General features: G+C 44.4%; 2 protein-coding genes and 1 pseudogene across 4 annotated transcripts; 2 read left to right on the top strand and 1 right to left on the bottom strand.

Moving 5' to 3' along the window:
* The first annotated feature begins 377 nt into the window (after nucleotides 1-377).
* Nucleotides 378-9185, top strand: LOC123046249 (serine/threonine-protein phosphatase 6 regulatory ankyrin repeat subunit A). 2 transcript variants are annotated; one of them, XM_044469553.1, is made up of 12 exons: nucleotides 378-515; nucleotides 590-655; nucleotides 753-929; nucleotides 1962-2093; nucleotides 3275-3414; nucleotides 4264-4350; nucleotides 4429-4551; nucleotides 5851-5994; nucleotides 6943-7044; nucleotides 8141-8311; nucleotides 8398-8477; nucleotides 8966-9185. In XM_044469553.1, the coding sequence occupies exons 1-12, from the start codon at nucleotides 494-496 to the stop codon at nucleotides 9015-9017; spliced, it is 1296 nt and encodes a 431-aa protein (XP_044325488.1). In that variant the 5' UTR covers nucleotides 378-493; the 3' UTR covers nucleotides 9018-9185. The 2 variants fall into 2 exon arrangements, with proteins under 2 accessions (XP_044325488.1, XP_044325489.1); XM_044469554.1 differs by lacking the exon at nucleotides 378-515 and adding an exon at nucleotides 979-1083 and having other exon boundaries at nucleotides 584-655; nucleotides 753-901.
* A 3057-nt stretch (nucleotides 9186-12242) lies between these two features.
* On the top strand, nucleotides 12243-15605 carry LOC123046251 (4-hydroxy-tetrahydrodipicolinate synthase 2, chloroplastic-like; annotated as a pseudogene).
* Nucleotides 15606-15672: 67 nt separating this feature from the next.
* On the bottom strand, nucleotides 15673-22790 carry LOC123046250 (ankyrin repeat and zinc finger domain-containing protein 1). 2 transcript variants are annotated; one of them, XM_044469557.1, is made up of 10 exons: nucleotides 22434-22790; nucleotides 21051-21514; nucleotides 20442-20556; nucleotides 19656-20288; nucleotides 19273-19371; nucleotides 18666-18788; nucleotides 18273-18397; nucleotides 17144-17288; nucleotides 16254-17059; nucleotides 15673-16169 (listed from the first exon to the last, which is right to left on the bottom strand). In XM_044469557.1, exons 1-10 carry the CDS (start codon nucleotides 22728-22730, stop codon nucleotides 15785-15787), a joined length of 3192 nt encoding a protein of 1063 aa, XP_044325492.1. In that variant the 5' UTR covers nucleotides 22731-22790; the 3' UTR covers nucleotides 15673-15784. The 2 variants fall into 2 exon arrangements, with proteins under 2 accessions (XP_044325492.1, XP_044325490.1); XM_044469555.1 differs by lacking the exons at nucleotides 15673-16169; nucleotides 16254-17059; nucleotides 17144-17288 and having other exon boundaries at nucleotides 18216-18572; nucleotides 22434-22787.
* Between the last annotated feature and the right edge of the window lie 1038 nt (nucleotides 22791-23828).

The raw sequence follows: 23828 nt of genomic DNA on the forward strand, positions 1-23828 counted from the left end.
CGACGGCCACCTGAACAAGCATTTATGCCAACGGAGGAGTGATCTCCATTGAGGATTGGAGATTGGATAGGGATGGCCGGAGATCGATTGACTAGGCTGAGAAGGGTTAGGGTTTGGGCGAGATCGGGTGACGGATTTGGGGGAGATAAGGAAGAGACGGATCGAGAGGAGTGGTGGTGTGGAGGCGGCTGGCACGGAGTGGAGGGGCTTTAGGGGCTGTATTGGAGTGTTTCTTGAGTTTTTTTCTTTTTGAGAAATGAGTGTTTCTCGAGTTGCGGTACCTTTTTTTTTTTTTTTTGCGCTAGAGAATTGGAGGACCAAACGGGTAATTTTCTCCGTTTCATCAAAGCCCAAAAAGCCCAAGACCAGTCTACACCCGTTTCCGTCCCATATCGTCCGTTTCGTCGTTCCTTGATTCCCTCCCGCATATTAGCCGACTCCCCATTTGTTGCAAAATCGAAATTCGAACCCCAACTTTCGCCGATCCATCGCCATGGCGTCGCCTCTCGAGTACGGTAAGCAACCCCCAAACCCTAGCCCCAACAGCCCCCAAGTGCGGGCTCTTAACGAACTCCGCTCGCCCGTGTAGCTGTCGCCGTGCTGCAGGCGCGGCTCCTCCAGGCGGCGGAAGACGGCGACCTCCCCCTCTTCAAGAGTACGTACGCGCGCTGCGGTCTACGATACCATCTCCTCTTGCCTGCTCCGTTAAACTCGCTCGGACGCTCATTTGGGGTTTTCACTCCGTGTCGCAGGGACGGCGAGGGCGCTGGACGGCGGGAAGGGCCGCCTGAGGGAGGCGGTGGAGGGCGCGACCGCGAGTAATTGCGGCGCCCGGGCTTTGCACGTCGCCGCCGTTCACGGGAGGATGCCCGTGTGCGCCTACCTGGTCGAGGACCTCCAGGTGAATGTCGATGCCACCGACGAGTCAGGTTGTCCCTTGTGTTCCATCTCGTGCTAAGCGAAACTCTCCGTTGTCAGAAATGAATGTCTAGTCACGTTGGGAAATGTGGGTGACTGAGCAGCACTCCAGCGGTCCAGCCACACATCGGATTTCCCCAAGTTTGTACGCTACTTATAGCCTAGGTATATATAGAGTATACTTGTTGTGTTTCAGTTTTTCTGGCGATTTGATTTGGCTCATCTCATGGTATGTTTTTCACTAGGCAAGACCGCAAGAGTACAAGTTCTGCAGGGAAATTACAATTAACTGGATTGTAATGCTGAATTTGCTCAGTGGCAAATTTGGTTAACTGGTAGTTGCTTTAGTGTCGGTGTATCTTACCGTAAACTGTAATAAATCGACCAATTATTTCATGTTTCTGATCAAGGTAAGCGTTACCTGCATGCTTAGGTTGCTTGCTCTATCGAATTTAAATTAAATCTGATTTGCATGATGCATGACTATGGAGAACCATTTCCCCATGTTTTCATGTCTCTGCTGCCATGGTCTTTTTCGAAAAGACTGCTGCCATGATTTTATACACTAGAGCTGTTAAATAAGCTGCTTCCTAGATTTTAGCTTATTGGATTAAACATAAAGACGCATGTGTGATCTCAGCCTAGAACACACAATCGGGAAGAGAGAGGGGGGGGGGGGGGGGGGAGTCCTGATTTGGGAGCATACCATAAATTACAATTTAATACAACTGAACAAATTTTAGTACACTTGCGTAGCAGATTGACATGCCAATTTGTCAAAGCTGAATCATACGAGGATGATTGGTTATGTGCACATTGATATCTCTATCCAGTTTTGTGTTAATATTTTTATTGCATTGTTTTGGTACTTATCATGCTGAAATCAGCACCACACATTTCATTTAGAGAGCCACATCAAAATGAAGTATGTTTATGCCATGCGTCTGTAGTCAAGATATTTTTCATGTATTATAGCAAAGCAAAGATGCTTTGCTGCAAAAATCTCTGTTTTGACAAGCTTTTTCTTTTGATGATTTTGATAGGCGAGACAGCTCTGAGTTATGCAGCTGTTAATGGAACTGTGAATGTTGTGCGCTATCTTCTTGATCACGGTGCCAATCCAGATAAGTCTGGTCCTGGAAACCGTACTCCTCTCCACATGGCGGTTGCAAAAGGTCTCTATCTATTTTCTATTTCAGTTGGGACTATTTATAATTGTTTCCTTTTCTGTTTTCGCTGAATGTAAATAATGTGGGATAACCATTATATGTTGGAAGATAGGGAACTACCCATGCAGTAGCAAGGTTGTGCATAGTTATTATTCAAGGTTGACATGGTTATTCACTTATGCTTCTTGTTGTAGAGATTTCTCCATGATGAATGGGTTGGGTGGGTGGTGATTTTGAATTATTATTTTTGTGCAAGTAAATAATGTGTTTCAGTATAAACCGAGTAGATAACATCTGAAAGTCTGGACCTAAGCAGTGGTCATTCAAACTTCAAGAGTTACCAATGACCATCCTGTAGTTCTAAGACTTACCAATACAAATTGATAATTGAGCTACCTTTGTCTTTATTTTGATTTTAAATTTGAGAACAATAATTCTCGTCTGAAAATGGTCAAACTTTTGTATTCAACCGATATCAGTTCAATTAAATTTTGTGTTTAAATTTATGATTGAGATCATGCAGGAGGAAACTATTTCCTAGCAATATCAGCCAGGAAAATTTGTTATTCGTCAGAATATTTTGCAACCGGTTTTTAAATCTTTGCTAGGTAGTATCAGAATTCCTGTTTATTTGTGCTGAATTTGATCAGAACTTGAGCTGTATAGACAACAATTCCATTCCTACTTAAGGCCGAAAATGATCTACTAATTTATATACCTATCGGGAAAAGAAAATAAATCTGTAAGTTTGATTGCAGCTACTATCTGAACCAGCTCTGAACATGACACATCTATGATGAATTGCTGTCATATACTTCCTTTGACCATATGGATTTGCTAGTCCTCGTTAGTGTTGCAGTTATCACCAGAGTTATTAGAATTTTCCAGGTTTGATGTTATCATCTCTCTCTCGCCATTTGAGATGGTGCACATCACATTCAGACATGCAAGAAGTTCTTTTGTTCCTTTCACAGGCTGGTGTGATAAGATACAGGAAGTTTAGTTTTTAACTGGCAGGAGCACTGCCTATTCATAAAGGGGAAATAGAACCAACATTTACATTATGGATATGCTATATTATCATACTTGTCTATAACAGTGCCTATTGCAGGGTCCGACTTTTTATTAAGAAAACCGTGAAAGAGTAATAATACTGACCTATTGCATGATCTGTATTTCTAATTCAGGGAATTGTGAAATAGTAAAGGTTTTGCTGTCAAAAGGAGCTGATGTCAATTGTTATTCTGACTCGGGGACGCCACTGCATATTGCTGCTGTATTTGGGTTAGATGGTGCTATGAAGATTTTGTTGGACCACCATGCAGATGCAAGTCTCACTATTTTACCTTGTTTGCTCCTTGTACTTAATGCACCAAGTACTGCACAATCCACTCCATGAATATGCTGTTATATAGCATTTTTGTGTTGAAGTTCAATTGCTGTAACTTCGCTTCTGGGGTTGGGACTGAGTAGACTTGTACAATTTAGGGTGTCAATGGATTAGATATATCTGACCGTCACAGCGCGAAATCTAAATCAAGTTGTCCTGGCTGTGATATTTGCTTCTGGAAAGAGAAGATCGTAAGACACACACTTTAGTTTTTTTTCTTGATTTTTAATTGTCACCTAGCGCTGCCGCCATTGCTTAGGTTGCGCCATTGTGGCGGCATATGCAGTCCTCACATCATGGAGGAGGGTTATGACTTGCAAGTGTGGCTCTGTGTTAGTAACCTATCCCTCACATCACACTTCTCTGTGGCTCATTGGAAGGAAGTGCTTGAAATAAATGGAGTAGATTAGGAACGAATTTGGTTCGTATTAGGTAAGTCAATGGATCTTATTCCTAAACTCGTTGCATGCTTATGGTTTGACTAATTAATGCCATGTGTTCATTAACAGTGTGCATAGGTTTATATGTTTGTGTGTAATACGTGACTCCAAATTTGTAACCGTGTTTTGGCAATATGGTTCTGTTACGACCACTTCTTTGCTTGCCTCATGTCTGCAAACTTTCATCATGTAAGGGTGCTAATTTCCTTATGCCCGCCTATTTGTAACCGTGTTCTGCCAATTTGGTTCCACCTGTTCATATTCTGTGTGCATACCACTTTTTTTGTTCTTCACACTTGCCAACTTTCAACAAGCTGAAGCTAATTTTCTTAACCTTCCCTGTCAGTGTAACAAATCAGTTTGCATCGCCGATACACCTCTCATTGTTGCTCTCCTAGCTCACCGGCGGAAATGTGTGAAGCTTCTGATTAAGGTGGTGTACATTGTTTGTGCAACCAACTGAAAGTTATGACAGTCTTATTTAGAGGCATCTGCAATATTTTCTGTGTAGGCTGGTGCTGATTTGAATGGTCTTGGCAGTGCTGATCCCGTAATAGTTGCTATAGATGAGGGTTTAACTGATTGTCTCAAGTGCTTACTAAATGCTGGCGCTGATCCCAATGTCCTTGATGATGTAAGTTTTCACCTTTTTACTCCCTCCGTTCCTAAATATTTGTCTTTCTAGAGATTTTAACAAGTGACTACATACGGAGCAAAATGAGTGAATCTACACTCTAAAATATGTCTATATACATCCGTATGTGGTAGTCCATTTGAAATCTCTAAAAAGACAAATATTTAGGAACGGAGGGAGTAGTTACCAGTGCATGTTCTTCACAATGGAAATTGAATTGACAACTAATTCTTGTTGATATTCAGATATCTAGAAGATGTTCTTGCTCACAATACGGAAGTATTTTGTTATGATCTGCAGGGCTATTAGGACCTTAGGAACCTTGTCCTAGGAGAAGGATGCGCACTCAACCTTTGTAGTAGTAATTCCCTTGTAACTAGGCATATACCATTCAAACCGGGGCTGTTACAAGATTAGGACTCAGACTGTAATGCATTGCTGTGTCTTCATCCTGACGTGCCTTCTGTGGAAGTCCTGATAGCCACATGCCCAGGGTAGTGGTATACACTTCCCTCCCTTACATACAGCTGTCTGAGAGCTGGAACGTAGGATACAGATCCTGGAGTGATTGAACATCCGCAAAGTCAGGTGTGCTCGACCCTTGTTGGCCTTAGATGATGGACTGGAGACGTTCTAGCATGACATAGTTGAGGTGGCCGCCATAGCATCGCTTTGTTGCATTTGGTGATGAATCGAGCACTTAGATGATGTATCAGTTATGTCTGCTAGACCCACCTTGACACTGCAAGTGGTTGTCAGGACAACCAAAACCTCAAGGTTAATGGGTCACATTTAACATGCACTAGAATAGGTCGGTACTCTACTAGATGTTCCCTGCACGCACAGAGGCGGGTTCTTTAATGTTTACGGTCTTCGATGCAAGATTTTAACTATGGTTTCCAGTCATGTTATGAAAGGGTTTTGCGCAATAAATCCGGTGACATTATTTTCATAACTTGATCTACTATTTATTGTTCATAAATTAGTGGCCAAAGGCTCAAAGGTTCACTGCACGGATCCCATGCAGACCTATCCTTGTGGATGGAAGTACTCCCTCTGTTCATAAATGTAAGATGTTTTGGCAGTTCATTTTAAACTGCCAAACTGTCTTACATTTGTGAACAGAGGTAGTAGTAATTTAAAGGCAGTATAACAAGTGAAATTTTCATTATTGCCATGTTCAGCTCTAGCAAGATGTTGTATGCCACTTATGGCTACTATGTAAAGTTGTTACTGTGATACCGTCATGACACTGGTGGGCCCTTTCAAGTAAAATATGTCTTTGTTTATTCATAACAGTTTGGACGCCTGCCAATTGAAGTTGCTGCATCTCAGAATAGCCGGGAAGACGTTGAGATCCTATTTCCAGTAAGTTCTTGCATTCCATCGGTGCTTGATTGGAGCATTGATGGGATAATGGCTTACGTAAAATCAAAAGAGAAGGTACAAACTAGAACACCATTGTCATATCTAAGATTTTATTATTATTTCGTCTGAACAGTTCCTGCAGTATTCTGTAGATTCTTCAATAATCAATTTGTGCCCTGACTTGAAAGCAAGTATTTGTTGCGCTAGAGCATTTCTTATTCCATTCATTCTTCAATTATTACCCCTGAGTTCAAAAGCTGAAAGCATGAAGACAAAAGTAGCACCTATTTCCATTCATCTTTCTTGAAGGCAGCAGTGCAATTGGTTTGCTATGAACTATGAATTAGTAAATCCATAAATTCATCGAGATTTAAGGGTCTAGTAGCAGGAATAGGAATACAATCAATTTGACTTATGCTTTCTCTAAATATATCACATTTAGTTCTATTTACGTTCCGTGGTTGCAATTATGAGCTACTTGTATCAAAAAAAAAATTTGGGGGGGGGGGGGGGGGGGGGGTGAGGCAAATCAAGCACATAATTGATCTCCAGTTTAGTGGTCATGGAGAAGGTGTAACCCCTAAATGTCTTTTCAATGTGTGAGGTGGCTTATTTAAAATTTAACAAATTATGTCACCTCTGGCTACCTAGTGCGTTCATCCCTATTTCAATAATTCGAGTGGGAAGTTTGAAGTTTTCACAATAGCACTGAAATTGTGAAATATGACTGAATGTGTTCCCATTCCACGTTTATGTGGTAATTCCTAAATGGTCAAGATTTTCGGATATGGCTTCTTGGCAGAGTATCAACATTGGGTAACACAGGTTCTTTCACTGTTTTGGAAGCAGTTGTGAATGAGTTATGTGCGTGTTCGAAGTTTGGGTCGGGGTGGGCCGGTGGGGGATATGTAAAAATAAACAAGTCGCTTAGGTCAAGCTAATATTAAGTTGGCTGATTATATCTGCTACCTTCGCATATACTATGTCTTAATCATATGTATCTGATATACTCCAATTGTACAGGATGACCCTATTTTAAAAATGAATCCAGCTAATATGAAGATAGAAGGAAACAAAGCATACAAGAGAAAAGACTATATTACTGCAGCAAGGCTCTACACCATGGTATATTTTCAACGATGCTGTCTTATCACTCCTAGTTTACAATTGCACGATATTTTAAGAAAAGTTATGTAGTTTCAGAAAAATCAATATTATTGTGATCTATCGGCAATTGTATGGCTTACACGCGTGTTCATGGTATCTGCCAAACATTAATAATGCCAGTCTCTAGATTGGGATGTTATAAAAGCCATTTTCATTATGATTAGTGGAAAAGCCTTTCCTGCCACTTAAACTTTGTGCAATCTGGCTGTCATATTTCATACTTCCTGTTGTTGTTGTTGCTGCTGCTGTCGATTTAGGTGTTGTTGCCTTAGTCAGTACTGTCAAGCAGGTTGCCTTAAACTTCTGCCTTTTCTTTTGTTTGCTTAAAAGGAGAGAAAAGGCAGCCATTTGTTGTGGCTTGGTACGATCTTCAGAATGCGGTGAACTTGAATTATCGTAAATTATCCCAGGGTTTATTGGACCCCCTCGATTTCCTGACGAGTTATATGGTGCCATGCCATATACTCCCTCCGTTCCTAAATATTTGTCTTTCTAGAGATTTCAATAAGTGACTACATACGGAGCAAAATGAGTGAATCTACACTCTAAAATATGTCTATATACATCCGTATGTTACAGTCCATTTGAAATCTCTAAAAAGACAAATACTCCCTCCGTTCCAAAATAGATGACCCAACTTTATACTAAACTTTAGTATAAAGTTGGGTCATCTATTTTGGAACGGAGGGAGTATTTAGGAACGGAGGGTGTACCAAATTGCCATTTTAATTTAGATTGGTTAGAAAGGCTCTAATTTGTATGGCTTAAAGCCTTAATAACAAAGTAAAATCTGCATCCTATCCAGTCTGTATGTGGGTTTATCAGACAATTTATGCAGAGCTTACCACTTGGCCCTTTCAAAAAAGTTTTGCCGGTTTAATTGTACTCGTACAGCTGCCCCTGACGAATTTTTATTTAAGTGGTACTCCCTCCGTAAAGAAATATAAGAGCGTTTAGATCGCTAAAAGCAGTGATCTAAATGCTCTTATATTTCTTTACGGAGGGAGTACCAGTTAGCAAAAGTGATAACTACTGGTTTGATTTGTTGGTGTAGGCAGAAGGTGACTACCCAGAGAATGTAACATTGATTTCAAATAGAAGCGTTTGCTGGCTTAAAATGGGTGAAGGAGACAAAGCTTTGCGGGATGCTCAAATTTGCAGGGCACTGCGTCGTGACTGGCCGAAGGCCTGCTTCCGGGAAGGGGCTGCTCGAATGCTGTTAAAGGTTAAAAAAAATGTATAATTGGCTTCCACAGCTGTATTTTCTGTAGAAAATCTTTCTTCATTATGCTGTGGTCCTTCTGTCTTCAGGACTATGAAAAGGCATGTGATGCATTCCTTGATGGCCTCAAATTAGACCCAGGGAACACTGAGATTGAGAACGCCTTGAGGTAGCCTACTCTTCCCCGTCCATTGAAGTCTTAGTTTGGAAGAACAAAATTCACTAGATTCGGTGCGGCACAATAATTCAATCAAATACTCCCTCCGTCCGGAAATACTTGTCCTAGAAATTGATAAAATGGATGTATCTATAACTAAAATAAGTCTAGATACAACCATTTCGAGGACAAGTATTTCGGACGGAGGGAGTAGTACATATCATCTGTAGCTGTATATAGAAACACATCAATTGACTTGCTGGTAACTTCTTTTATCTGCAAAGAACTTGTAGCCAGTAGTTTGTAGATCATTTTATTTCCTGTCATCTGGGATGCGATGTTTCTCAGAACTCCCTAGGGAAGCTGAACCGAACCGTCTACTATAAAAATCCTGTATGCTAAATAGTGCTTGAATACGCAAGAGCATTATCTAAACATGCAACATGCATTATGCTACAAGCTTTTTATATACGCTGTAATTGTCCGAATATGTTATGCAGGGAGGCTTTCCATTCCTTGGAGATATCACATTCTGTCAAAAAGGGCCACTGAAGTGTCATCTGCTCCAAGCAAGGAAAACTTTTACTACGTTAAAAGAAATTAACCGATGTTAAGAAGCAGATGTTGTGATTCGATCACTCTGCAATGCGCTGTGGACTCCAATGTAAGAATATAAAAGTTGAGCGCTTAAAATCAGTATTGCACCAAGAGCGTTGTCCACGGCTTCACATCTTCTCATGTCAGATGAGGCCGAGCAGTTCCCTGCATAACGAAACAACAATTACTGAAACCTATTGTCTTCACAGAGGGAGTATTTGTTTAGGCCTTCGAAAGTACCTACAAGAACTCAGCACGAAACTCACTCGCCCATTTAATCTCGTCCACAGAGGTTGGTAGATGTGGTGGCATGAAAAAAACAAGACCTGACCAACTGGTCGCTGCATCTGTTTGTCTCCGTTTAGAAGAAAACATTCAAGCCAGTCTCTTGTAATATTCTCTCGCTATCTAGCTCACTGAGCGCTGGCAATGGCCGTAGTTATGTGCATTTGATGCCCACGTAGGGTCTCTTTTTTTCTTTAGGGAAGGGCCTCCTCTGTTTGCAAGCCTAGGAATAGGGAAAATGACGAGTAAGGTGTTTCGAGTTCCATGGGGCCTGTTAACAACAATAACAAAAAACAGTTTGAAAATTTTCTGTTTCAAATAGTTCTAAAAAAGTTATATATAAGGATGTAACGTATGTGTGCAAAATTTCATGATGAAATACTTCTTTTAGGTAGATGAAATACCTTGAATTGCAAGCTGCACCAAAGAACAAAATCGTGTATTATAAGAGTGAGTGATGAACAGTGTATGTGCTAAAATGCCATATATTTGTTTTTTGTAGGTCTTATTTTAATGTATTGCATCAACATATTACTAGGGCTTTAGCAGGACGACTTTCCCACTGTCTACTGCGCTCCAGGGAGGGAGGGGCGAAGACGGCGGCGCGCCTTCGGCTTGCTTCAGTGCTTGTAGTTGTTGCTAGGTGGTCTATGGATCTGGATGTGATTTTCATTATTTCTGGTATTCGTTGTATTATGATGATTGATGATGAATAGATTGAAAGTTTTCTTGCAAAAAAAAAAAAACAAAACAAAAAAATAGAGCATCAAGATGGGAAGTGAGGAACAGCAGCTACTAGCAGCGTCCCTTTGGTCTAAGTTTGTGAACCAAAAAATCCAAAGAGAGAAAACTTACCCAATGTTCTTTGTGGAAATTTTTAGCCGCAACTCTGTCATCTTTGAAGGGGAGAGAGTTGCGTGTGATGGGAGCTAGGGTTCGTAGCAAATTGCCTACTGTACGTGAGAGGAGAGGAGCGGAGATAGGGTTCATCGAGCAAATGGGTAGGATATTTTGCGAGTGAGAAGAGAGGAGCAGAGATAAGGTTCATCGAGCAAATGGGTAGGATGCAAATCTGGAATCTTGAGGGAACCCTCTCACCCTCCTTAGTTCGAGTAAATGAACTAAATTTTCAAAATTCGCGTTACTTTTTAAATTTTAATTCATTTTATTTAACTAAGTAGGGTTGGAGGATACGTGTTCAAATTTGCATGCCTACAAATGGGGAAAATTTCATCCCAACCCGTTCATTGTCACGTCATCTAAAGGGTTGACAACCCAGTCAGCATAATGAGTCAAAGGGGTTGTTTAGTTGGTGCCCATGTCGGCCCTACCACAACAAAGGCTTGCCAAAAATTTGGCACAAGATTTTATTGCCAGGGTTTCACCCACAGGTTGCAGCAGAATCTCAAGAGGTGACCAAATAATTAGCAGGGATGTGAAAAATTAGGTGCGATCCAAACACCTACCCATTGGTGAACGATCAAAAATTGGCAGGGCAACTCTGGGCTCCCATCCAAACAGCCCCAAAGCCACTATGGATGTGATTCACCACAGAGGATTTCAGGAGTGAAAACTATGGGCCTACTTGGTTGATGCCCATGCGAGCCCTACAAAAACGAGGGCTTGCCAAAATTTTGGCACAATATTTTGCCGTCAGGGTTTCACCCACATGTTGCAGCAAAATCTAAAGAGGTGATCAAATAATTGGCAGGGATATAAAAAATTAGGGGGACATTTCGATTACGCCCAGGATGGCCATGCCAAATCAGGGCGAGGCAAAATTTTGGCGAAGGAATTGACCGCCCGCGTTTCGCTCGCGCGTGGGCGTCATATCTGAACTAGACGACCAAAATATTGGCATGGAAAGGGAAGGCGGGGTTTAGGGCCTGTTCGGAGGCTCCCCAGCTTCTCAAAACTCCAGAAAACCAGCTTTTACTCCTCGTTTCTAGCTTCAGCTAGCGATCCCAGGAGCATTCGGCTCGATGTGCAGCTTCTCATGTTGGTGCAGCCCAGTTGGGAGGGGATGTGGCCTGTTAGGCGTACGTCGGGCCGGCTGGACGCATCCCAATTAGCTGGTTACCGATTCGAGCGAGACTAGCGTAACGCTTCGATCGATCCTTTTTCTATTCGACAAGGGGATGCAGCGAAGCATTTTCTTTAGCGGTGGCAGTTCGATGTAAATTGAGCGAACTCCACGCTTCACGTTTTGGTGGAGCTGGGCCGGTTGTGCTTCTCATTTTTACACTACGGGAACGATCAGCTTCGTGAATTCAGCTTCTCGGGCTGCAACTGTTCTGGATAAATTCATCTGCGAAGTTTTAAAAGCGTGGAGCTGGAGGACATCAGAACACGCCCTTAATCCAAACATTCATCCGTGCAGTCAGTGAATGCCAAGACTTGGAGTGGTAACTGTCGGCCACGATCCAAACGACCCTTCCAAACAAGGGTGTTGCTGGGCCCCGGGTTTCCAGGGCCGTGGCCTGGGGCGTGGTGGTGAAAACGTTCGTTGATTGTAGCTACAGTCACAAATTGTAGCTACAGTGTAATGGCCTAGGGCGTGCAGATATTCTGGCTATGACACTGCTTCCAAACACCTACCAACCCATCTGTCAACGACCAAAAAATTGGCAGGGCAGCTCTGGGTCCCATCCAAACATCCCCAAAACCACTATTGATGTGATTCATCACAGATGATTTCATCAGGAGTGAAAACCTTTTTTTTAGAATCGGGACACTCCCCTCTTCAACGGGCGCATCGAAGGGCCCAGGCCATTGTTCCAAAAAAAGGGGACCCAGGCCACACCGTGCCGTCCGTGTCCAGACGTGGCCAGCCCAACCCAGCCAGCCCAGCCCAGCGCATCCAGACGGGTTAGAAGCCGTTAGTCCCGTCTGTCCACGGCGTCAGCCACGCCCAGCCCCAAATTCCAAAACCCTCGCCTGGTTCGCTGGTTTTCACTCGAGAGACGACAATGATGGCGGCGCAGCCGACGGCTAACCCGGGGGTCCGCCTCGGCTGGAATGGCCCTGGCGTTCTGGCGTCCCCGCCGCGCCTGGCGCTCTCTCGCTCCGCCGCGGCGGCGTTCGCGTCACACAGGTTGCCCCCGGTCTCTGTGACTACTTTTTTTTTAGTGTATATAATCGATTTGTTGATTACTAAAATCGGAACAGCCTGAGATTTCATTTATTTGTGAATTACTGTTGAGATTCCAGGATTTGTTGGTTCATTAGATACTAGTCAGTGTGACAGTGAGATTGGGTGGATAGAGAATAGAAGACCAGCGAGAATTAGATTCCCCCGGCAGGAAAGAACAGAACTGGATTAGTTATTTAGTTCTAGTTCTAGACTTGGACCTCAGAATAGTTAGTGTAATTTGGTTTGAGTGTTAAATTAAGGATAATGACAGCGTGTTTGCTCTTACTTTAGTTGGCACCAAACATGTGGGGGGCTGTTTGGCTGTAAACCTATTCCAGTGTGATAGTTGCCTTTTTGTTGTTGTTATTAAGGAACCATATTTTATACTAGCAACTTATCAAATAGGATGCACCAGACAATGTGGTGGGTGGACCGAGTCTGCATTTGAACTATAATTAGTCAATCTTTGCAAATCCTTTGTTTCTAGTGATAGAATCGGAAGCTATGAAGCCTCTTTCTCAAAGAAAAAAGAAGAAATAAGTAGTACCAGTAGGCGGCCAACGTGTTTCCTGAGCCACACACCTCTTGGTAGGTACTCAAGAAGGTTCCATTGCAGCGTTATATTTCGCACCTGTTTTATTCAAGAGGCTGTGTTTATAATATGTTTCATTTGTCCTACAATGTGCACAGCTTCCCATCTGGATTATTCAGGATTTTCATCCTTCTGTAATGTGCAGTTTTCCTTCCATTGTTAGAACTGAACATGGGTTTTAGCTTTCATTCTTACACACTGGTTTCAGCTTGTCTACTCTGCCCCACTTCCAAAAGCAACACACTAATGCCAAAAAGTGCTTGTACAGGGCTGGCAGAGGAAAGTTTTCAGCTGCGGCCATCACTACCGATGATTATCTTCCGATGCGAAGTACTGAAGTGAAAAATCGGTGACTTTTCTCTCTCTAAAAGAAAGCCTTAGTTTCTTGTTTTATTCATTTCATCATAGGTTGCTTGTACTTTTTGGTTGATCCACTGAACAAGCTGTTAAGTTTGTATATGCCATAAAGCTAACAACAGTGTACCCTGGATTGTACCGACTCAGTTAATATGTTGTCCCCCTCCTATTTCTCTGCTGCCTCACTTCAAAATTTAGAATGTCTTGGGCATCTTCTTGCAATGGTCAGTATCTGTAAATTTTGCTTTCGCCGTTCATTGAGTTAGGTCAAACAAGAAAAATATTCTTACTTAAACTGATGGAGATTATGTCAATTTTGGCCCATTTTTTATGGCATGGTACTATGGTAGCCTGGATACAGTCTTGAGAGCCAGATGCTTTACTGGCACACCAATTGATGATCATGTTTGCTCTCTACTGTTTTCTGTTGCATGGGAGGAATATGACAACTCCCCAAAGCTACTGAGAAGTAGAAATGTGAAGTTAAATTTATTGTCTCAGAGACTAGGGATGAAAACATACTGGGAGAAGATGTTTACAAAGTCAAAGTTATTGTGTTTGTGTGATCAATCCTGTTTCACCCGTCACTCGATTTATTGTTGTAACATCAGGGCCCACTGGCATAGCTATTATCTTCTGCAGTTTGTACCTTTTTGCTAAATTGCCACATGTTCTTCTGTACCATTTCTCTAGTGAATTACAATAAGTCCAGGTCTAGCCCCTGAATTATTGTTTCGCTAATAGAGAAACAAAGGGTGTTCTTAACTTCTTATTATCTTCCTTCATTAAGCCAATTCTGTAAAACCAACCTAGTTTTTGTGAATTATCCCTTGTTTTGATAAGCTAGTCAATTGTTGTAGATAGTAGAGTCTAAACTAAGCATATTGTATGCTTGGTTCATTCTGCTAAACAAATGATGCTTGTACAATCCTAGTGAATGGGTAACCGAGCGGTTTAGTAGCTTAGTAGCCACATGACTGAACATGGACCATCCTGTTTGCACACAAGTATTTGACGGCTTTGATACATGTCTGCTGCTTATATCTGATCTTTCCCTGTCTGCAGGACATCAGTAGATGGAATCAAAAGTCTCAGACTAATCACAGCAGTCAAAACCCCCTATTTGCCAGATGGAAGATTTGATCTTGAAGCATATGATTCTTTGATAAACACACAGATAAATGGGGGCGCCGAAGGTGTAATTGTTGGTGGAACAACAGGAGAAGGTCATCTTATGAGCTGGGATGAACACATCATGCTCATCGGGCACACTGTTAACTGCTTTGGAACTAACATTAAAGTGATAGGCAACACGGGAAGTAACTCAACTAGAGAAGCTATTCACGCTTCAGAGCAGGGATTTGCTGTTGGCATGCATGCAGCTCTCCATGTCAATCCTTACTATGGGAAGACCTCAACTGCAGGACTGATCTCTCATTTCGACGAAGTCCTCCCGATGGGTCCAACAATCATCTACAATGTGCCAGGACTGGTCAGGATATACCCCCTGCAGTCATTGAGGCACTCTCAAGTTATCCAAACATGGCAGGAGTGAAAGAATGTGTTGGACATGAACGGGTGAAGTGCTACACTGACAAAGGTATATCAATATGGAGTGGCAATGATGACGAATGCCATGATTCAAGGTGGAAACATGGTGCTACTGGAGTCATTTCTGTAACTAGCAACCTTGTTCCTGGCCTCATGCGCAGTCTCATGTTTGAAGGGGAGAACACAACGCTAAATGAGAAGCTACTGCCTCTGATGAAATGGTTATTTTCTGAGCCAAATCCGATTGGTGTCAACACTGCACTGGCTCAGCTCGGTGTAGTGAGGCCTGTTTTCAGGAGACCATACGCCCCTCTTTCTCTTGAAAAGAGGACCGAGTTTGTCCGGATTGTTGAAGCAATCGGGCGGGAGAACTTTGTGGGACAGAAAGAGGTGCGGGTTCTGGATGATGATGATTTTGTGTTGATCAGTAGGTATTAAATAAGTGAGTTCATTGTGCGCTATGTACGTTACGAACAGCGGCGGTTCTCCTTTTAGACATTTCATCAGCTGTTCAACAGTCATATGTTTTATCTTTTCTGTGATTGGAAGTTAATTTGGAACCCTGTGGGGTTTCTTTGCACCCTATAATGCCAGTTCTAGTGAGAAATGAGAATAAGCTAAGAGATGTACAGCTCTCTTGTGATCAATCCATAACTAGTATTCCTTCTAGCTCTAGGTTACTACAATCCATATAGTATTACTATTATAAGTGTCTTATTTATGCTGATCAAGCCATGGAACCCTGTAATGCTGATCAAGCCATGGAACCCTGTAATGCTGTTTAATCACACATAGTATGTACAACTAGTCTGTTTTCTCCTCTTCTTCCTTGTCTGCAGAGTTGCTCTTGGTGATGGAGGAGACGACCGAGAGCGGCACCTGCTTGGCCCACCGCTTGATGTCGTTCACCCTCTTGCCGGCCTTCCTCCCCTTGCCGTGCGGCCTCCCGGCGCCGCTCTGCCGGTCCTTGGTGATGGCGATGGCGAGGTCGTTGGGGAACAGCGAGCGCCAGTAGAAGGCGTGCAGGAGCGTCGACACGAGCAGCAGCGACACCATGGTCGTCGACATGAGGGACAGGCTCAGCGCGAGGGCTCTGCTCGTGAAGCACGGCACGGCCTCGGCATACTTGACGGTCGCCAGCGACGCCGTCGTCATGGGGAACGTGTAGGACCACCACGCGATGGAGAACCTGTTCGTCGTCATGGCAAATGATCATCGAGTTCATCGGCGGGATTGAATCGAAAGGTGGTACAAGATTAGAAGTGGTGCTCACCGGAAGCCACGGAAGAAGTTGATGCGCACGACGAGGGACATGTAGAGGAAGAGCGCCATGAAGAAGAAGGTGCGCGCGACGGCGTCGAAGCTGCCGTAGATGGCCGCCCAGGCGAGGCTGGCGGCGGACGGCGTGGCGATGAACATGGAGTAGACCGGGTGCAGCTCCATGGGCAGCGCCTCGTTGGTGGGCAGCCGCTGGTAGAGCGTTACGAAGACGACGATGTAGTGGGAGACGCCGATGGCCCACAGGAACTTGCCGGCCTCCTCCCACCCGACCCGCGCCGCCAGGATGGCGCCCACGAAGTTGCCCACCACGGACAGGTGGGACGACGGGTTGGCCACCTTGCACAGCCTCCGCTTGCCGCCCGACAGCCACTGCCCGTAGATCTTGAGCTCCAGCGCGAACAGCGGCGCCACGAACGCGCACCACACGGCCGGGTGCAGCCTCGCCGGCGCGAAGGCGCGGGGGAGGCCGATGGCGAGGAACATGGCGGCGATGGACGGCGTGAAGAAGAAGTTGACGCGCACCGGGTGGAAGAACTCGCGCCGGATGGCCTCGAAGTAGAAGACGCACTTGAGCGCGTAGGTGACGGACGTGGCCACCAGCACGGCCGTCGCCAGCAGCCACACGGCGACGTTGATCATGGGCGTCACCCGGAGGAACCCCATCGCCGGGCTCGCCGCCAGCGCGCCCCACAGGATGGCCTGGCTGCCGAGCCCCAGGCAGACGCCGAAGCAGCCGATCGGGAACCGCAGCAGGAACGGCCACACCTCGTCCTTGGGCAGCAGGATGTCTTCGTAGTCCTACGTACAAACAGTTCAGTCAGTAGTATGATTTTTCAGCAAAATCATACTGATCAGCGAGGACAAGATGGATGGATGACTTACGCGGACTTCGTCGAGCTCGGGGCCGCGAAGCGCGGCGAAGTAGCGGCCGGCGGGGACGCTCTTGTTGAGAGGGTCCACGTCGGGCCTGCCGGTGGGCTGGCCCTCGACGTGGTCCAGGTCGACGCCGTCCAGCTCCTCCTTGATCCTGGACGGCAGCATGGAGTTCTGCTTGCTGAGCGTGGACTTGGTCCGGAACATGCTGAAGTCGCCGCCCCTGCGCGGGGCGCCGTCCGGGCCGAGGCCGCCGCTGTGGTTGAGCACGCCGAGGCTCTTGCCGCTGCGCGGGAGCGCGCGCTGCCCGGGCCTGCCGCCGTTCCTCCCGCCTCTGTCCATGCCCATCACCGTGACGCCGCTGCCCAGGGACACCTGCCGGCTGAAGGCCCTCTGCGCCGGCGGCGGCCTCCGGTCGCTCCGGAGGTTGAGCGGCCCGCTCATGGACGTCTGCCTCGGCTCCTCGGGCTGCTGCGCCGCCGTGCGGATATCCACCGCCGCGTGCTGGCCATTGCCCGCCCCCGCCCCCGCCGCCGCCGCCGATGGCTCCGCTCCCGACATCCCGCAGCTAGCTACTCGACGGCAGCAAGAACTCAGGTGCTCGAAATGTTGGCGGCGTCGCCGTCCAGCGCCGATATAAAAGCTCCGCTCCGGGCCACGAGGATGTCAACGTGAGCCGTGAGCGGGTGCTTTCACGTGTGCCGTCACCGCGTCCATGCATGCACACGGAGAGGCCATTGTTGTCCAAGTGGTTGGGCGACGCCGAGGACACCATGGATCGCTGCTAGCCACGCCTTTTGCTCCAAAGGGGGATGCCCATGGCGAGGTCACGGGCAGTGGCATCCACTGGGTGTGCGCTGCCGTTACCGTCGCGCCGGTCACAAAATCGGCGAAAAAGCTCGAGGTTTTGTAGCCACGACGATGCGTGAAAAGCAGGGGGCCGGTCGAGGAGCCCTGCCTAGTGTGTTCGGGTCTGGCATTTCGGCAAAAGCTCACGTGTAGGTACCCAGCAGCCACGCACGAACAAACTCCCCTTGGCATGTGACCTCAGAACACTACTGGTTCAGATGGCGTAAAAACATAAGCAAAAACTGGCAGATAAGCCAGCTCCGGACTAGTTCATTAAAATTGAAGGTACCACAAAATCTCGGTATGTTTCTCCACGACAACAAAAATCTCAGTCATCTTCCAGCATTTCTGAATGGAGATGCATACATGTAGTGCTGCAGTACTTGTAGCTGTACCTATGGAATGGTACCTTGCCTGCCAGGGATGAGAAACAGCATGAACATGTAGCGTCGTTTGCCGCTGCTGTTGTCTGCGTGGAGCTGCCCGCCGCAGCCGGGGGCCCTGATTGAACTGCTAGCGCTGCGAGCCTTCTTTCCGCTGCCGCTGCTCTTTTCTCTCTTTCGTCGGCGAGTTTCCGGTCTCGTTCCTCCTGGTTAACAGTAAATCAAGGTATAAGTATGTGTGCGGTGTGGAAATACCAAAACATGTGCTAAGCCTAAGATGGTTGCCCTTTAGAACACACCTGCATTGAAAGAGCAACAGCCTGGGGATTCTTATGTTTCAGGCCTGGCACAGAAGCAGTTGGTTTGCCCATTTGGCCAACTGAAGTACCTTTAGCAACAGGTTGTGATTGCGCTGCTAGCGCCTGCAGTTTCGAAGGATTAAATATCAGACATAAGTAGCTAGATCAAAAACATACTCACCAACCATTTTTTTAATAACAAGATATGAAGTACTCCTTCTGTCCCAGAATATAAGAACGATTTTACACTATGCTAGTGTTAAAAACGTTCTTATATTTTGGGACGGAGGGAGTAACAAATTAAACGCCAGCAAAGCAAAGCACTATATTCGGGGCAACTAGTGAATGGTGTTAAAAAAAGGGCAACCAGTGAATGGTACTTGCAACAGTATCACCAGGTAGTGCATTGCATTCATGTGCAACCAAGTACTCCCTCCGTCCGGAAATACTTGTCGTCGGAGGAATGGATGTATCTAGACGTATTTTAGTTCTAGATACATCCATTTTTATGCATTCCTCCAACAAGTATTTCCGGACGGAGGGAGTATAAAATATACATGCAGTCATATTTACTCACAACAATCATAATAATGAAACCATTACCAACCTTCTCTTTTTCCTTTTCCTTCTCCTTTTCCTTCTCTCTAGCCTTCTTTTGTTTCTTCAGTTCCTTTGCTCTGGCTTTCTTCTTGGCATCCTTCTCTGCCTAAAGAACAATTACAGATCAATTTACACAGCCATCTTCTTTCCCATTCAACGAGAACAACAACAACAACAAAGCCTTTGGTCCCAAACAAGTTGGGGTAGGCTAGAGGTGATCTTTTGGGTTTCATCTCCATAAGAGTGGCTGAGCTTTTACGTTGGCTCGAAAAGCCTATCACAACCCTCCTCCTTTACCCGGACTTGGGACCGGCTGTGTTGAGACAACATAGGCGGAATTCCCCATTCAACGAGAACAAGAAAACTTTATTCACAGGACATGAAACTCACCTGTTTTGCAGCTTGTGATTCTTCCATTTCCTTTGTTAATGCACTAGGCACATCAGCAGCATGCCAATCCCATTTGTCAAGGTTGAGCGCCATGAATCTTCTGAACGTATTTCTCACTTCTTTGTCCGAAGCCAGCAGGTAAGGTGTCTTTCCTCTTTCATCTTTGATACAAGGATCCAAACCCTGCTCGAGCAATTCCATAGTTTGTTCAACATTGCCAGCCTTTGCAGCTTCATGGAGAGGTGTTGTTGCATTATTAGATGGTATGGCCATTGCTTCATGCGAATCTGATGAGTCCAAAATAGGTTCCTCAGGGGCCACACTTGTTTCTTCCCTTGCTTCTGTACTTTGCTCAAACTTTGTCACATTTTCCACAAGGGGTAAGACTTCACCCATAATAGAACATTCCGTCTCATAATAGAGCTGTGTTAGGTTATTGTATATGCGTTTCGCTTCTTTCAAGGTGGGCCGATGAACAGTCAAAGGGAGTGGACGAATATCACATGCTTGCAATACCGATTGAGCCTTATCCCCGTCAAAGAGCATCTGGCGGTTCTTTGATGGAGCGTATATATAGACACAAACACAGGCGTCAAAGTATGGCTTCCAAGAAACTATTAATTCTTGAACTTCCTGCAATTAGACCGACAACAACAACAACAAATAAAAGAAATATAAGTAAACCATGACCAAATTTGGATATTAACTTGTAATCAGGTGCTAACATCTACTAGACTTCCAGTGAAAAAGCACCCAAATAAACTTATGCTCTAAACTGTGTATTACCTTTTTCAATGCTGCTTCGTTATAGCGGCGAAGAGAAGAGCCCGCTGAGTGTGCAACCTTTCCAGTAGCATCTTTTCCAGACTGCCTCTTTCCAGCCTTTGCCCTTACAACATACCTAACACATAAATAAGTAAGAATTATCAGTTATTACTAATATTGAGTCAGTAACAGTATTGCCAACTAATTTTGCTTGACAAACAAAAAATCTAACTAATTTTGCCAGTCACGGAGGTACAACTATGCTGACTGAACGAATAAAATTTATTCTGCAAGGTGAACTTGACATGATTATCAAAAGCGACAGCAAAATGTTCGTTGCTAGATTATCTAGTTTAATTCTGTCAAACTGTACTACTTTAATATTTATTGCGTAGGAGCATTTCTTACTGTTCCAATGAGAAAAAAATCTCTATCATTTCTTTTAGAAATAATTTATTCTGCATAGGGCAACAATGTGCTGCGAGCATATTACTGTTTGTTGTCATAAAACTGAGAGTGTTGATGTTCTTGATCATGTTAGGGTGTACATAGAAATTCATCAGGGTAATGTCGATAAAGAAAATATGGCTAACAAGCATGGACAATATTCGGGACAGACAATCTTGTTACCTGTGAAAAGTTTTATTTGCTAATATTTTGTTTCCATCAAAAACACATCCAGCAAAATGTCCACCACTTGTTAATATAATGATCCTCAAATGTGATGCATTGCGAGGTTCACATGCCAACTGCTTCACTCTATTTATCATCTCATCTTCATGCACATATGATGTAGATCCGTGACTTTCCATTTTTCCAGATTTGCAGTCAAAAAATGGTTCTTCATGTTCTTTGAACAGTATGCATCTCCAAAAAGAAACCGTGTCACCAGAATGACCATGAAAAAAAAGTTTCTTCCTGAAGTCTTCCTTGCCTTTAACTGAGAGATGGTGATCCGATGCAGGTACATCTTCCCTTTCGTCCTCAGAACCAGATACACTAGATACCTCCAAATCGTCAAACAGAGAATCGGAATCAATTTTTTCTAAGTCTTCTTCCTTGATAATAGATTTACCAGCAACACTCAGCTTAACCTGACAGGATTGCCAGAAAAACAGATTCAAGAGTGTCAATAAGATGAGAAACATGTAGCACGGATAGGTTTTTGAGAATGACTACACAAACCCCACAGTAATTAGACTAAATATAACAACAGCAGGAGGAGATTCATGCTTTTAAATCCAAAGTCCCACTTAACAATAACCGTTTTTCTTTCAAGCATGTAGCAAGTAGAAAGTTTTGCATTGAATCTTCGCAGCATCAAGAATTTTTTTAAAATAAAATTGCCCCAAGATCTAAACTAGTGATTACAAACTAATCAGTTTAGTCAGGTGAGTCACCAGAGTAGTAAAGTAGATAGCAAATAAATAAAAGAATGCAAAGTGGACCAGTAATGACGGCATAAACATTTCCAGTTAGTAGGACATGAACAGTGTACTTTTTAGTGAGCATTTCGCTGTTGATACGAGTGACGCCATGTGGATGTAAGCTATGCACGAATGCAAGAGGAAGGGCAACAAAGAGTGGATTGACTCCTATGAAATATCTGAATTTGGTGGAAAACGTCAAACACATGTAACAAACAAATTTTCCATGTCAAGTTTGTGGATTGACTTCTAATAGGGTTTCAAGTTCTGACATCTAGAATTTGGGGCTCCAGTGCAATATAAGAGGCTTCTAGTTAGCTATTCCTAGGTACCACTGAATGAGTAGATGAATCTAGAGGCTCAATTGATCACTATCTGCTGTCCTTCTCAAGTACTCCACTGAACAGCACATACAGCTGCAGGTCCGAATTTCCATCTGCTGAAGAATGTGTCCTATGATGAACACTAGCATCTAAACACCATTTACACTCTTTCTTCAGTTGTTTCTTCCCACATCAATCTAGAGGCTCGATTAGTACAAAGGAAGATGCGATGTCAGGTAAAGAAGAGGGATGAGGATATATACGTTGAGGCGGTGGAGATCGGACTTGAAGTGCTCGCGCTGCTCCTGCAGCGAATCGAATTCGCCGGCGCAGGTGTTACACGTCCACCGGAACCCCGCGGCCTCCGGCGGTTGCTGCTGCTGCAACGGCGCCGGCGCCGGCCTGGAGGGTTCGGACGGCTCCGCTGTGGAAGGGGCCAAGGCGGGGTGGGACCGGAAGAGTACATACGAGTCGAAGAAGTCCGAGGGGAGGTCGAAGAGCGAGCGGGGAGGTCTGTTCTCCGGCGCGGCCGCCGCCATCTGGGGGGCGGAGGAGGCCATGGCTGTGGATCCGCTGTTTCGTGCCCGTGCCGTCTCGTGCGGTACGCGTGGAGGCGGATCCGCTTCATCAATCAGCCATCCAAAGGCTTGTACGATAGGTTTGCCGTTGGATCAGAAATCGACGTCGCAGAGCAACTAGTCAGCCTTCTCAAAGATAATGAAAATGAAAACGTCGGTTCTCTTATATGGACTTTTTTTTAAACTACCATGATTTTTATAGCAAATTCGAAAACTATACACCTTAATGCAGAAAAATCAAAAGTATCACCTGTCGGCCTCCTGTTGGCCGAAGAGGGACTTTTCGGACTACCATTGGCCGAAGAGGGACTTTTCGGCCAACAGTTGGCCAAAGAGTCCCTCTTCGGCCAACACAAGCTCTACTGTTTTAGAAAATTCATATCAATTAGGATTTTTAGTATTTTAATTTGATTATTTTTGCACTAGATTAGAAATTTTATGAAGTTTCTGTAGATATCGAGTTTGACTAGATTTGAAAGTTTGAATTTGAATTTTCATGAATTTTCTCAAATCACTAGATTGCCTATAATTTGAGCTAGGAGTATTCTTTTTAGATGGTTCTTTTTGCTACTTGTTCTTTGTGACTTTGTTTATCAGTAGTAATTAATTGGTGAATTTTAGGATTATTTAAAATTAGGTTTTTACGAAAACAGTTTTGTTTTAGTGTTTTATAGGTTTTGTGCTATTTCTTTTAATTTTAATTGCTTTAAATTGTTTTCTTTAATTTTTTTGACATATTCTTTTAGTTTATGTTAAGTTATTAGTAGATATTTTTTTTAGTATTTTTTTGTATTTTTTCTTTTATCCTCCATTTTCTTTCCCGTTGTTCTTTCCCTCCATTTTCTCCCGCTATTTTCTTTGCTGCCATTTTCTCCCGCCATTCTTTGCCGCCATTTTCTCCTGTTATTTTCTTTCCCGTCATTTATTTGCCGCCATTCTTTTCCTCCATTTTCTCCCGCCATTTTATTTCCTGCCGACCGTAGATAACATCGTCTGACACGGTTTGTGTCTCCTGCGTTGGTGCTGCTGGTAGAGTGTGAAACACTGTCTGAGAGAACTCATAAGTGTTTGCAGCTCCAT

Source organism: Triticum aestivum, chromosome 2B (genome assembly GCF_018294505.1).
Source record: "Triticum aestivum cultivar Chinese Spring chromosome 2B, IWGSC CS RefSeq v2.1, whole genome shotgun sequence".
Taxonomy (NCBI): Eukaryota; Viridiplantae; Streptophyta; class Magnoliopsida; order Poales; family Poaceae; genus Triticum; species Triticum aestivum.

Coding starts and splice junctions, on each gene's coding strand:
- LOC123046249 (XM_044469553.1), top strand. CDS start 494: ATGGCGTCGCCTCTCGAGTACG. Junction 4,351..4,428: donor GTGTGAAGCTTCTGATTAAG/GTGGTGTACATT, acceptor TTTTCTGTGTAG/GCTGGTGCTGATTTGAATGG. Junction 8,312..8,397: donor CTGCTCGAATGCTGTTAAAG/GTTAAAAAAAAT, acceptor TTCTGTCTTCAG/GACTATGAAAAGGCATGTGA.
- LOC123046250 (XM_044469557.1), bottom strand. CDS start 22,730: ATGGCCTCCTCCGCCCCCCAGATGGCGGCGGCCGCGCCGGAGAACAGA. Junction 20,557..21,050: donor GCAAATAAAACTTTTCACAG/GTAACAAGATTG, acceptor TTTATGTGTTAG/GTATGTTGTAAGGGCAAAGG. Junction 20,289..20,441: donor ACGAAGCAGCATTGAAAAAG/GTAATACACAGT, acceptor GTCTAATTGCAG/GAAGTTCAAGAATTAATAGT.